This window comes from Spea bombifrons, chromosome 1, assembly GCF_027358695.1.
Source record: "Spea bombifrons isolate aSpeBom1 chromosome 1, aSpeBom1.2.pri, whole genome shotgun sequence".
Taxonomy (NCBI): Eukaryota; Metazoa; Chordata; class Amphibia; order Anura; family Pelobatidae; genus Spea; species Spea bombifrons.
In genome coordinates this window covers 33,181,721-33,194,907 of record NC_071087.1, presented here as the reverse complement: position 1 = coordinate 33,194,907, position 13,187 = coordinate 33,181,721, and the positions used below count along the sequence as shown (strand labels likewise).

The 13,187-nt window shown below is 35.4% G+C and overlaps 1 protein-coding gene across 1 annotated transcript; it reads left to right on the top strand.

Annotated features, from left to right (window-relative positions):
• Positions 1–723: 723 nt before the first annotated feature.
• Positions 724–12,683, top strand: TMEM144 (transmembrane protein 144). The gene is made up of 12 exons (XM_053460247.1): positions 724–811; positions 3,031–3,206; positions 4,750–4,872; positions 5,677–5,776; positions 6,150–6,230; positions 6,479–6,566; positions 6,645–6,718; positions 7,206–7,324; positions 9,539–9,658; positions 10,425–10,522; positions 11,046–11,099; positions 11,398–12,683. The coding sequence occupies exons 2-12, from the start codon at positions 3,065–3,067 to the stop codon at positions 11,479–11,481; spliced, it is 1,083 nt and encodes a 360-aa protein (XP_053316222.1). The 5' UTR covers positions 724–811; positions 3,031–3,064; the 3' UTR covers positions 11,482–12,683.
• The last annotated feature ends 504 nt before the right edge of the window (positions 12,684–13,187 follow it).

Genomic DNA, 13,187 nt, shown 5'->3' with positions numbered 1-13,187 from the left:
TATATATATATAATCATTTGCTATGAAAATAAAATCTAAAAATGTGAGATCATAACCCCCAAACAGCCTGTGTGTGCCATCTTTGCCCACAGTTTGCCAGTTCCCTCAAACAGCTTATCTGTGCCATCTTTGCCCCAAACAGCTAGTCTGTGCCACCACTGCCCTCAAACAGCTTGTCTGTGCCATCATTGCCATCATTTGTCTGTGACTTCTTGCCCCCTGCCCCTTTCCAACATACACTCTGGCACACATATGTAAACACACTTACACAAATTACATACACTTACTCACACATGTACACATTTATTCTAACACACTCTCCATCTCACCCCACTAACACATCCATGCTCCCAAACACTTACTTTTAGGGGATACCATGACCTAGTATTATAAAAAGCATATTTATTTTAAATAAAAATTACATGTTTTATTTACACACATAAATGTATTAATATATATATATATATATATATATATACACATTTAATATATTTAATATAAACCCATTTATTTGTGCTCCACAACAACTTCACTTTATAAATAGTACTTCAATGATACGTTCATTCACACCACAAGTACAGGCGCTAGAAACCTAGAGATTTGCTGTTAAACAAGTAATACTACTCCTTTCAGACTGCCCTGCCTGACATGTCTGCCCAGCAGCCAGCACACATGCTTGGGAGGAGGAGGAGGAGGAGGAGGAAGAGCAGAACAATGATCAGAGCTCACATGACCAGGAAGTCATTACCTTCTACAGTGAATGTTATGATCATTCATCAGAGTAAGCAGATCAAAACAGAGTAATCTGAAGGTAGGTACTCTCTCTCTATATATAGTGTATATTTATAGTGTATAAATAAAGTGTGTGTGTATATATATATATAATATATATATATATATATTTATTTACATAACACACATAAACAAGTCAGCAACAATAGGAGGGCTACAAGGTACAACTGCAGTATTGAAACATTGCTTGAAACATTGTATTGGAAATCCTGTTCCTTAACCACCAAACAACTTGTACTGTGCATTTATACTATGTAAAGAAAGAGGCATTGACTCATTCTAGATGTGTTTTATAGACATTACCTATATTAACCATATCAGTGCCACTGGGGTCTGCAGTTTCACATATTGGGGGAACTGCCAGGCTGGCAGCACCTTATCAACTTGCTGATTAATACTTCATGTGCGGTGTGGATACCAGATCCTTAACGTTAGTAATATAATAGAGTAGTTCAAGTGGGGTTTTTTCCCCCAGTCATACATCACAAACAACCTATTTTGTTCACTGAAAGCAGCCTTTTCCTACCTAAGGGATTTTTAAATCCACACAGCGACATCATTTGGATTCTATGGGCGCATGAATATAGTCCCACAGCCAAAATCTATAATAAAGTGAAAAATCTAAACAGGACAAAGTTAGAAAATAAAATAATTTCCCTAAAACAGTGGACACCGTACGCCTAGTGTGTGTTTCCAAAAGTTTATATACTCTGGTTAATCCAGTAGAAATGTGTGGAAGGCAGACGTTAGTGATACACGTGTATGATCATTTTAATAATATGCCAATGCAAGGAGATGTATGGTTGTATTTTTATCTTCCATGAAGAAGTTTGTCAGAAGTGGCTTTGTAACTTTCCTAAAACACTGATTTTCAGACTCAATTTGCTTTATACATGTGTGCACTGGTGTTTACAAAGTAAACAGTGTCCAAAGCAGGAAATTGGTAAAATAAGAGTAAATTTTTGTTTGTACAAGCTAAGATTTTCCCCCAGCTTTCTCGTTCATACACCATCATGCACCCAGTAGGTTCCAGTTTTTGTCATATGTATTGTGTAAGAAGCGCTGTATGAATAAAATATAATAATAATAATAATAACAACAACTGATGCCGTCTCAAGTGGAAAACTCACCCGAGAACAAAAAGATTATGGATGAACTCCCTACTATAACAATACATTTACCTCCCATTGTCCTAAATCTGGGGCTTTTATAGGTAACTAAAAGCTAGTGAGCAAAAAGCAGACAGTGATCACTTTCGAGATCGAAATCACAATAACATGTATTTAACAAATATATTTCCTATCCACCAAATTGATTAAATCAAGACGTTAAACATGTACATTTTATTTAGACTAGCGTACAATTGAAACTCATTACCAGTCATATTGCAAATACTAGAAATGATTTTGGTGGAGAGAGCTATGCATCATTAATAAAGCAAAGTCAGATTCAGAACCAGATGGATGTGAAAAATAATGTAAAACATTATTACAATTTAAAATGCTACCGTTTTAGGATCCATAGTAAATTTGGTCAATGAACATGTCCTATATACATTATAATTCAGTGAAAAACTCCAAAATGGAAAAAAATGTTCCTTTTCGTTTTCATGTGCTAATGGCCCATATAAGCTACATTTTTATGAGGATTATCATTCTTTGTAATATATGGCAATACCCGACAAACAGGTGTTTGGGTCACATATTCTAATGTTTGTGAATTGTCAAGGTTGTACAAGCTGTTGTTTTATACTCCCAGGTGCATCCTCATGCATAAGTCACAGATCTAGGAACAATTTCAGACCACAATAATGATGTACTGTACATAATATAATGTTTCTATTTAAATATTTTACATTTAAGCAACGTGTAGTATATGTTCTAGTATTCCAGGATTTCCCCAGACGTAAAAGATAGAAGTATAGAATTTGACAACAGATAGTAACCATTTGTATGCTCATTTTGTTTTCTTCATTACTTTCTGTAATGATCTAAAACTTTTTTGGACATTGGCCTTGTCTCATATTCAGGATCGCCTTATACCTTCCTCATGCGGGTTTAAATTCCTTCGCTACGTTAACCTTTGTCACTTCTACATATCTACCTTCTCTGTATAGTAAGATATAATTTACAGTTAACATCTAATTGAAAGTATATTGTTTAGTTGTGATATATGTTTGATAGGACTGCATCTCTTACGTCCTGAAAAGGATTAATGTTTGATTTGTTTCATACGCAGTTTGGAAGAATCCTGTTTATAGAAGAAGCAGGTCATGGAGAACTGGACAGATGACGTTAATAATGGTACTGCTGGTAACAATACTCACCTTGCCCTTGGATTTGCATCGTCTGTGGTATCAGTGGTGTTATTTGGTTCCAACTTTGTTCCAGTGAAGAAGTTTGATACTGGAGATGGTATGAATTGTGTATGTTAATTAGTATTATGAATGAACATTAATGTAATGTCTGACAATACTTTTGAATACATAGTTAGTAACTTTGATAAACAGTTATTTACTTTCTTAGCTTACGAAATGGAATGATAGCACCCATACACTTTCAAAATTATCCTACAGTCTTTGTTTCCTACTCAAAATGCATATGAATGTTTTGCCTGAGCATGAATTCAGTGTGGTTCATAACAATAGCTGGGAATTATCTTTTGCACCTGATGGTCATGGTCACACTGCAAACGCATTCTTCAGCTTTCTTGCACATGCTCAGTACCACTAAAGTAGTAGCCAATATACCTGCAAATGATCAGTGTTCAGACAGCATATATGCGACTGGGTGTTGCTAAACTAATTTATTTTAATTGGAGCTCAACTTCTACTAACTAGAGTGGGTGTTCTGCTTGTGCAAGAAGCAAACATTGGCTTGCTCTGCTCTCGTTTGAAGCATCAGGGAAGGTTAAGTGAAGAAGACCTAGTAACTAAAGAATGGCTGTACCAGTAGGTACAATACAATATATGGAGGTACATGCAAAATGAATTCAACCAAAGAAGAAAAAGACAAGCACTCGAGTTTAACTTGTATTTTAATCAATATTTATTTCAAAGAAGACGATCCATATTTGATCAGTGTGGGAAAATGAGCAACCAGGAACTATGCAAGCGTAACGCGTTTCGCGCCTCACTGGGCGCTTACTCATAAGCATGCAAAATGCACTCCAGTATACATTAAACATGAAAGTAGAGCTGGAGTTCTCCTTTAAACATCTTTTGTCAATGTCCAAACTTTCCGAAGACAACAAAAGGCTAAGCAGTCCACCATAAAATAAGGTTTCGTCAAGCACATTTCATCTCTTAATCTCTGTGCTGGTCCAATAAAAAAAATATTGTTGTCAACTCAACAACTCAATAAAGAGCATTTCAAATCATTTTAGGTTTATTGACTAAATGCAGAGTTGACAGGAGAGTTTGCAGGAGAGTTGTGTTTCAGCTCCTTCTCGTCACTGTATCTAATGGGCAGACTAGATGGGCCAAATGGTTCTTATCTGCCATCAACCTCAGTGAGCATCTGCTGCAGGAAAGCTTGGCTGGCCATGTATGATGCATGGTTAAATTTGTGAGATTCTGCTGATGTATGTGCACCCGTTTAATTAATGCGTTATACAGGGTCAGCTTAGCCTTTCACGCTGGAGAAACTTGCTAGTGTTGGCCCTTCATAATGAATAGTTGAGTGAGAGAGTTAAACGCTTTACTCTCCTGCAAACTCTTACTTTAACAGATAAACCCCATGATGTGATGTTAATATTAAGTTGTCCTTTTATGAGGCAGCAGTAAACAACATGTGGCTGTTCTTTTGTTGCACTTGCTAACTAGAATCACCTTTATGGATTATAACAATGTTCACATATACAGCCAGTCTCACTAATATAAAGCGAACAGTCAACCCAAATTTTACAACACCATAATCTGTGTCATTATTACTCTTATGTTTTTATTTGTCTTTTTAGGCATGTTCTTCCAGTGGATTCTGTGTGGATCAATATGGATTGTTTCCTTAGTGGTAAACATCATTCTTCATTCCCCTCGATTTTGGCCACTGGCTATGGTAGGAGGATGTGTGTGGGCTACAGGTAATGACAGATTCCGTGTACATCACATCAGTTGTACTTTGTATAATATGACAAGAGCATGACATTCAATTTTCTTACTTTATATAAGAATTAAATTGTATGAATGTAATTGCATGAAAACAACTGAATTACAAGAAAAAAGAAATAAAAAAAATAGTTTTTGGAAGAACTATATTAATAATTTTACACCTCATTAGTCAGAAAATAATGCAAAATGTGTTTATAAATGCTGCTAAATTCACTGATAATAACCCCCCTGTAGTGTACCTAATGGAACTTATCTAAAGAGTTTGGAGGCGACTTTGCAGTTCCAACCTGCTGCATTAAAAAAAACATTGAATCAGGGAGGCTTATTGAAAGTCAGCTCACCCCTTGGACTATGCCTTTTACAGGGACTGCTCCCCTCTTCATGGTGAAGACACTTTTCACGATTAGCGTAGTACAGAGTGAAGTTAACAAGCTGAAATGTTAACTCTCCTGCATATGACCGCAATAGTAAATAAACCAGAACCTAATAGGAGATGAGCTCACGATCTTATTTCAAGACTGTAGATCTTGCTCAGGTGGTAGAAAAGCTAAATCATTGTAATGTAACAGAAATATTGCAGCGAGTTGAACAGCTTGGGAAGAGTAAAGTTGTATTTCTTGTACATATGCAAGGAAAGCTATTGGAATGTCTGAAGGGTACTCGTGTATGGTAAAGAATGGGGAGTGGGTTTTGTTAATTCAAATTTTTTTTAGCTTTTTAGGGATGTGTGATCCGGGTTCATTATTTAGGAACTGAAATACCTTTTTTCTTCCTAGGTAATATAACAGTTGTCCCAATTGTTAAAACTATTGGTCTTGGGCTTGGGCTTCTGCTTTGGGCCTCCACCAACCTGCTAACTGGCTGGGCAAGTTCTAGGTAATATTTTACAAAGTATCATAATGGTAAACAGGCATACAATATACCATGGGGAAAGCTCTGGCTTTGTATTATAATGTTTATGTTTAGTACTCACGAGTACTTATTTTTAAATAACAGCTTCTCTGAAATTTGACAACTTAACATGAATACTATGTTAGTAATATATAACATATTAATATAATTATATTGGGGTGCGTTGACGTAGTGACGGGCAAAGCAAAATATGGCCATGCAGTGTGAACAAATCCCCAATGTATATGCCTTGGATAGGTGTTTCTTGAATGGTATTCACATAACTGATAACTATGCAATCACGTCATGTAGCTTACCAAACGTGTATTCCATGTAAATATTAAGTGTTTTGTTTCAGGTTTGGCTTCTTTGGAATAGACCCTGAAGTTGTGGCAAAGCCAAATTTAAATTACGCTGGAGCTGCGCTATCTGCTTTAAGGTATATCTGCAAGATTTCCATAAACTTTAAAATTCAGTCAGCTGTTAGAATAAAGACATTTACATTTCGTTGTAGTGGAAAATCAAACTATATATATATATATCTTTTGAGTGTGCTTCATCTATGAATCGACTTTTTCTAATTTCAAATGTATATTATGTAGCCTTAACTTATGATTTTATGTACGGAGATGAACCATTTTATACTAATATACTACCCTAGATCATTTGCAATGCTTTTATTTCTAGTGCAATTATTTTTCTGTTTGTGAAAACGGAAGTAAAGAGTGCTGTATTGGTGACGGAATCAGAATCGACCCCTTTGCTGAGAACTACTGTAAGTTCTGTTTTGTGTGTTTGTGTGTATATTTTACAATATTGTCTCTATTGAACGATATGATATGTTTTCCAACAGATAAATTGGGCAGAGAACACAAATACAGATGAGTCATGGGTAGACAAGTTATCACCTTTTCAAAAACGCATAATGTAAGTAAACTTTCAATTCACTGATTACAAACCCACAAATTCTGCAAGTTAGTGATACACACAGGTTTGTTCATTGACTTTTTTTATGTTTTCACATATCATTATAGTAAAGTGATATCAAGGAGTATCTGATTCATGAATAAAATCCTTTAAATAGTAATGTATCTCTATCTAAAGCCACATATAACACACATTCTGGATTATTCATTAAACATGCATTTAATTAACAGCTACATTAAGTCACTTAGTTTATAGTCCCAACTAATAAAGCACCAGGTGAAGGTGTATTTGAAAAGAAATGCGTCCAAATATATTGTCATAATCTAAGAGGTTTACTTACAAAGCAATTTTACATTTCAATTAAAGTGCTGAAGTAGACCTAAGTCAATCCTGAACGTAGGACGAGCAAAGACAAATGTCTTACCTAGATTTGAATTCTATGTTTTTTATACTTACATACTCACTTTTACATGTTCTGTATGAAAAGAGGCTCATTGATGGCAGTTGTAGCTGGGATTCTTTACGGCTCCAGTTTTGTTCCAGTTCTTTATATAAAGGACCACAGCAAAAACAATGAAAGTATGTACGCGGGATCAAGTCAGTTTGGTGAGTTAAAAAAAAAAAAAACCCTCTGTTTTCATAATATATAATGCATTACATTCCATAACTAGAAGTGTGCATTTATTAAGAAAAATGTCTACAAATATCTGTTAGAAAATAGTTTCAATGTTACCATGGAATGACTATTGTTTATTGCATGCATCATATATAGTGTGTATTATATTGTTTATTTAAAGACTTGTATCTGTATAAAATTAGCACATTCCACAAAGGTTATACCTAGGTACAGGGCTGGTGCACAGATTTTTGCCACCTTAGGCAAAACGTTGTTTGGCCTCCCCCTTGGCCTCATCCCTGTGCCCTGCCCTTGGTGGAGTCACGTGAGCACATCATACACATGACCCCCCCCCACCCTGTGAAGACAGTGTCCTTTCCTTCACCGTGCTAGTCCTCTCTTCCCCCTACATGTAGTTCAGGTATAGATCATCTGCCTCTTCTTGTTCTTCTGTCTTTGTCCTTCCTCCGCATACACTCACATACATACCTATACATACAAACACATTCTTACATAACCAGATGCACATACCCAAAGACATGCTTACTTACCCACACACACACTAACTAACATACTCAATGACACATTTTCAGACACTAATATACCCAGGCACACACTTTCACTAAAATACCCAGACAGGTACCCAGACACACATGCTAACATTCCCAAAGACATGTTTACACATTAAAATACTTGGACACTACCCAGTCACTCACACTAAACTACCCACACAAAGACACATGTTCACGCACTAAAATACCCGGGCACAAAGACTAACATACCCCAAAACACATGTTCATTAAAATACCCATATACAATACATGTGTTCACACACTGACATACCCACACACTTTCATTAACATACCCAGACACAAACGCTAACATACCCAGATACACACCAACATACACAAAGAAACTTGTGTACACACTGACACCCACAAACATACCCAAAGAAACATGTTAATGTACTAACATACCCACACACAAACTTACATACACAAAAACATGTGTTCATGTAAATACCCACATACCCAGACACGTGTTCAAACACTGACATATCCACAAGCGCATACTAAAATACCCACACGCATACTAATAAACACACACACATATATCCAAGCACACCCAGACAGACACACAAACATACCGAGATAGACAAACATACCCAGATATACACACAAACGTACCCAGACACTAACAAACCTAGACAGACACACTAACATACCTAGACAGGTAGAAAAATACACGTCAGACACACACATTACACACACTCAAGCAACTCACACACTTCACTCATCGCAATGCCTCAACAGGCACTTACTGTAGCACATGTGGGGTCACACAATGATGCTGTGTGACCCCACCGCCTACAGAAAATGAAAGAGAAAAAGTGGTTGGAGTAAAAATGTTGGGATTTACCACTTTATCTCAGTATTTGCCAATGACTTTGGTGTTGTCAAAGTGCTGCCTGGGTCTCATGGACCCACCGGGACACGTGTAAGGGCAGGCCCCCATTGCCCTGCATTGCTGATCAGCCACTGGTTAGAGGGAGATCAATGATCAATGAGACATCTGCTCTCTCCCTGCAGGCTGATCAACAATGCAGGGCAATGGAGCCCTATAAAAATAAAATGTAAAATATAAGAAAATATCAAAATAGAAAAAATATTAAAAATTAAAAAGATATGATGTAAAAATGTAATAACATTTCAAAATAATAGACTCTAGTGACATAATATAGGGAACCATCCAGTTCCAAGAAAATGTCCATATTTTTATTTTTAACATTTTTAAACATTGGTGGCACCTTGTGCCCCTCCATCTGAAATATACATTAAGAAATACCCTTTCTTGCACCCAAAGTATAACAATTAGAATAAATTGTGTAGAATATAAGAGGGTGTTTTACGTCCTTTAAACAAAATCGCAATATGCTACTTGTACTTATAGACCTATAACTTAGCATCTCTAAACTCTGTATCTATTTATCAGGTTTTTCTTTCATTAGCTTTTGGCAATTTTGGTGCAACTAATAATGTGTTTTGCTCAGCTTTATAATATATATGTCTCTTTCTCCTCTCTTGCTCTCACTCTCTTCTCTCGCTCTCTCTCCGCTCTCCTCTCTCGCTCATTTATGTCATTTGTGTTGTCCTTGTTTTGTGATATATTATTAACTAATGTCTTGAAAATGTTTTGTTTTCCAGATCTGGACTATGTCTTTGCACATTTCAGTGGTATTTTCCTGACTAGCACAGTATATTTTTTGATCTATTGTGCAGCAATGAAAAATCATCCAAAAGTTTATCCACAGGCAATATTACCAGGCAAGTTCCCTCAATGTTGAAATGCCGTGTACTGACAAACATACATATAATGTTCTGCTATTACCATAGTTCACTAATCCTGGAATTTGCAGGTGTATTGAACATTTTCGCTATTTCTAGTTGCATCGGTGAAATAATATTTAAGTAGTAAAACAAATTTGCAATGGTTGTCTTAAGAGTTTGAATGAAAAAGAAGATTCACTGGCCCATAAAGCCAACACCATAAGCTTTGTTGGTGACCGGCTCTACCCGAAAGGATTTCAGAGAAAGCAGGCAGCAAGAAATGATCAGTAATTGGTAAATTAATCTTTTAAGATAATTACTGTGCTGTTATTTATTTTTAATGTTTGGTTGAGATAAAAAAATGTAATTAGATTTAATTGATGTTATTTAATTTTGCAGTACAAGCTCTCAATACATTGCCCCCTAGCCACAGGTATTTTAAACAAATATTCAATGTTGTTTCTGTGCCATTGGCTAATGCCCTGGTACTCTAAGGTCAGCACCTGATATATGTGGCCCCACATTAAAGCTCTAAATCTGCCACCTAAGCAGCATGGACCTGTGCCATCTGCCACCCACTGCTCCTCGTATGGCCAGTCTGAGCCTCGTAAGCTAAGGAAGACTATGGGGGACTTTATTTTTCTCTCTTCTAAAAACAGGTGTATCAGAAATCAATTTGAGCTGATTGTGACTTTGCAATCCTTCATTTAATTTATACTCGAGCCCGTTGCGCAATGATTTATTTTCCTTCTTATTTTTTAAGGTTTCATCTCTGGCTTTTTGTGGGCTATCGCCACGTGTTGCTGGTTCCTCGCTAATAATTACCTCAGTGCTGTGGTCAGCTTTCCAATAATCACTGCGGTTAGTAGCTAAAATGATGCTTCCAGCAGTTCTTATTCTGCTCTTGTTGTCAGAAAAATCCTGTGTTCAATTCATTAAGAGATTGTGTGTACCGAATAAGCAGTTTACACAGCATGGTTGTGCCTTTTTCTGTAGAGACTGCTGTCTCTGTTATAACACAATTCTGCGGATATCAGAATCAAAAAAACATAATTTGGCATATTATGAGGCTTTAAAAGTCACATTTTTTTCATCCAAGAAATGTATCACTTAAAAGGTGTTTGCTTTTTAGTGCACTTAACTGTAGGTTTTTGTGGATGCATAGCTGTTACTACACGCTGGCTAAAATCATCCATTAGAAAATGCAGAAATAAATCTGAAGATGATGTAGTGATTGTATTAAGCACAAACAGATTCTTAAAGTTTTGTTTTTCATTATATAAATGCTTAGTTTTGGGCTATTTTTTTTAAAAAAATAAACATAAATATTAAGTAGCGTTACTTGAGAATGTTGGTGTATTTATTTTATATTATAATTTTCCAGGGACCCGGATTCATAGCTGCAATGTGGGGAGTTTTAGTGTTTAAAGAAATAAAGGTAATTTCTTTTTCTTTTGTGCCAGAAAGCTATGGTTACCATAAACCAATATTTATTTGTCTAGGTTTATATGTATTTATTTAGATTTACTTTTATATTTTTTGTGGCATGTAGTAGAGTGAATAGTTGGGTAGTCACCAAAGTAATTATTTTTAATTATGGTAAGATGCTTCATGGTAACTTGTGATAAGAAAAAATGAATCATACAGCTCTTTTTAGTGATAATATACTTTTATAGTAACCACAATTGTGTATGTGTAAAATATCACTTCATTACAACATTATGTTTTAATTTTAGGGTCTTTGGAATTACCTGCTGTTGACCTTGGCATTCTGCATTATTTTATCTGGTTCACTGCTGACAGCTTTTTCAAAGATATGATGGACATTTCTAGGTACTGACCATCAGATGGCGCTGTTGTTACTTTTTTAATATATGTTATTTTTACAAATAACATACAAGGTAGATCTCCATTGTTTGGAGAATTTAGAACAAGATTAACTTTATGTTTCTTTGGAAATTACATGAAGGAAAAGGGAAAAAAATAAAGTACACACGATGTAGCATTTAATGTTTTAGGTAAAAGAGTGTCGCAATCAGGATTTTCTTATTAAAATACATTTATAAACTATTCTCTAATTATTTGCAAAAATAACACATCTTTAGGTTTAAGCTATAAATAACTGATTTAATGTTAATAGAATTTAAACATAAAGATAACAATTTCAGATTCATTGTATTACGATGCATTACAGTATCACATTTAACTGTTACTTAATCAACATTTTGTAAAAAATGTTTGTAGGTTTGCACAATACATATGCATAAAATGTTTAATACAATTAACATAGTTTGTGTGTATGTATATTTTTACAGTCACCTTTCAAAAGGAAATATTTATCACTTCTACAATCGAGTAGCATTTGTTAGATAATATGTATTTTAACATATATCTAATCATCTTTAATAATCTATTTCCAGATATATTACTGTAAAATATATTTTTTAATATATTTTGGTCACATAAAAGTGGTATGTTTTATACATATGTACAAAACAAAACATAGGGCCAGCCCTAGGGTTTCTGCCTAGGAAAACAATGTCTCCAGCACCCCTCTTGCATACGCTTTTCTGCTACCTTAGGAGGGGCCACATGGTGGTACCCTTTAGATGCTCGGTGCTTTAGTCGGCTGCTTGGTTTGCCTATATGTTAGAGCCTCTCCTGGATCTGAATTACACAAGTGAGTTTTATAGTTGCACCGAACATATTTACATTTTTGTAGAGAGTCTCTTTTTGTTTCTGGTGTTGTCTGGAATGCAAGTCTAGATGATTCAACCACGGGTATCTTTTGGTTGAACAGTGCTGGAAAGCCAAGGGTATACTTTTCTTGATTAAATAAAAAGGCTATTGAAATATTATTTCCAAAGCTTATTAATTGTTTAATTTCCATTAACTGTCATGTTTATCATTATCATCCGTATTAAAGATGTAGTTATTAAGATGTATTAAAATTGACTAATGGAATGATGTTAAACTTAAGCTTTTGTGAAGTAAAAAAAAATTAAAGAATTAATAAAGAGAATGCTGTTTTGTTTTTATTTTTTGTTTCTTGGAAATCAGGGAAATAAAAATTCAGCGTGTAAGAGGGTGAATGGTAATGAAAGAAGGGCCTACAAACAGGGGAGGGCTAGCAGCCTAAGGCCTGGGGGCAAGTCTAGTCAAGTGGCCCGTTGCGCCACCGAATCAGCCCACTATATATGCCCATCTTTTCCTGATTTTCTAACGCATATTGATGTAATGTGATGGGACTGGGAGTAAAAAAAATTATGTTTAATACATTAAAAAACAGCTAATCTTTGTAACAAAATAAAATTTAAATATGGAAAAATTGGACCCTAGGCATTTCCTTGGGCCCCTGCCTGTAATTATCCCCAGAGTCCCTTTGTCCCTCATTCACTAAGCCACACCTCTGTTTTACTTACTCCCGGTAGTTCAGGTATAGATCAAATAAACAACACATGTTAACAGCACGTGCATGTATAGATCAACTGAATAAGAAATACAAACTCTGTATTTGCAGGTATAC

What these genes read in the sequence shown, in the direction of transcription:
- TMEM144 (XM_053460247.1), top strand. Translation starts at nt 3,065, where the DNA reads ATGGAGAACTGGACAGATGACGTTAATAATGGTACTGCTGGTAACAAT. An exon ending in AGGATGTGTGTGGGCTACAG is followed by an intron (nt 4,873 to 5,676) that starts GTAATGACAGAT and finishes TTTTCTTCCTAG; the next exon opens with GTAATATAACAGTTGTCCCA. An exon ending in CCTTTTCAAAAACGCATAAT is followed by an intron (nt 6,719 to 7,205) that starts GTAAGTAAACTT and finishes CTGTATGAAAAG; the next exon opens with AGGCTCATTGATGGCAGTTG.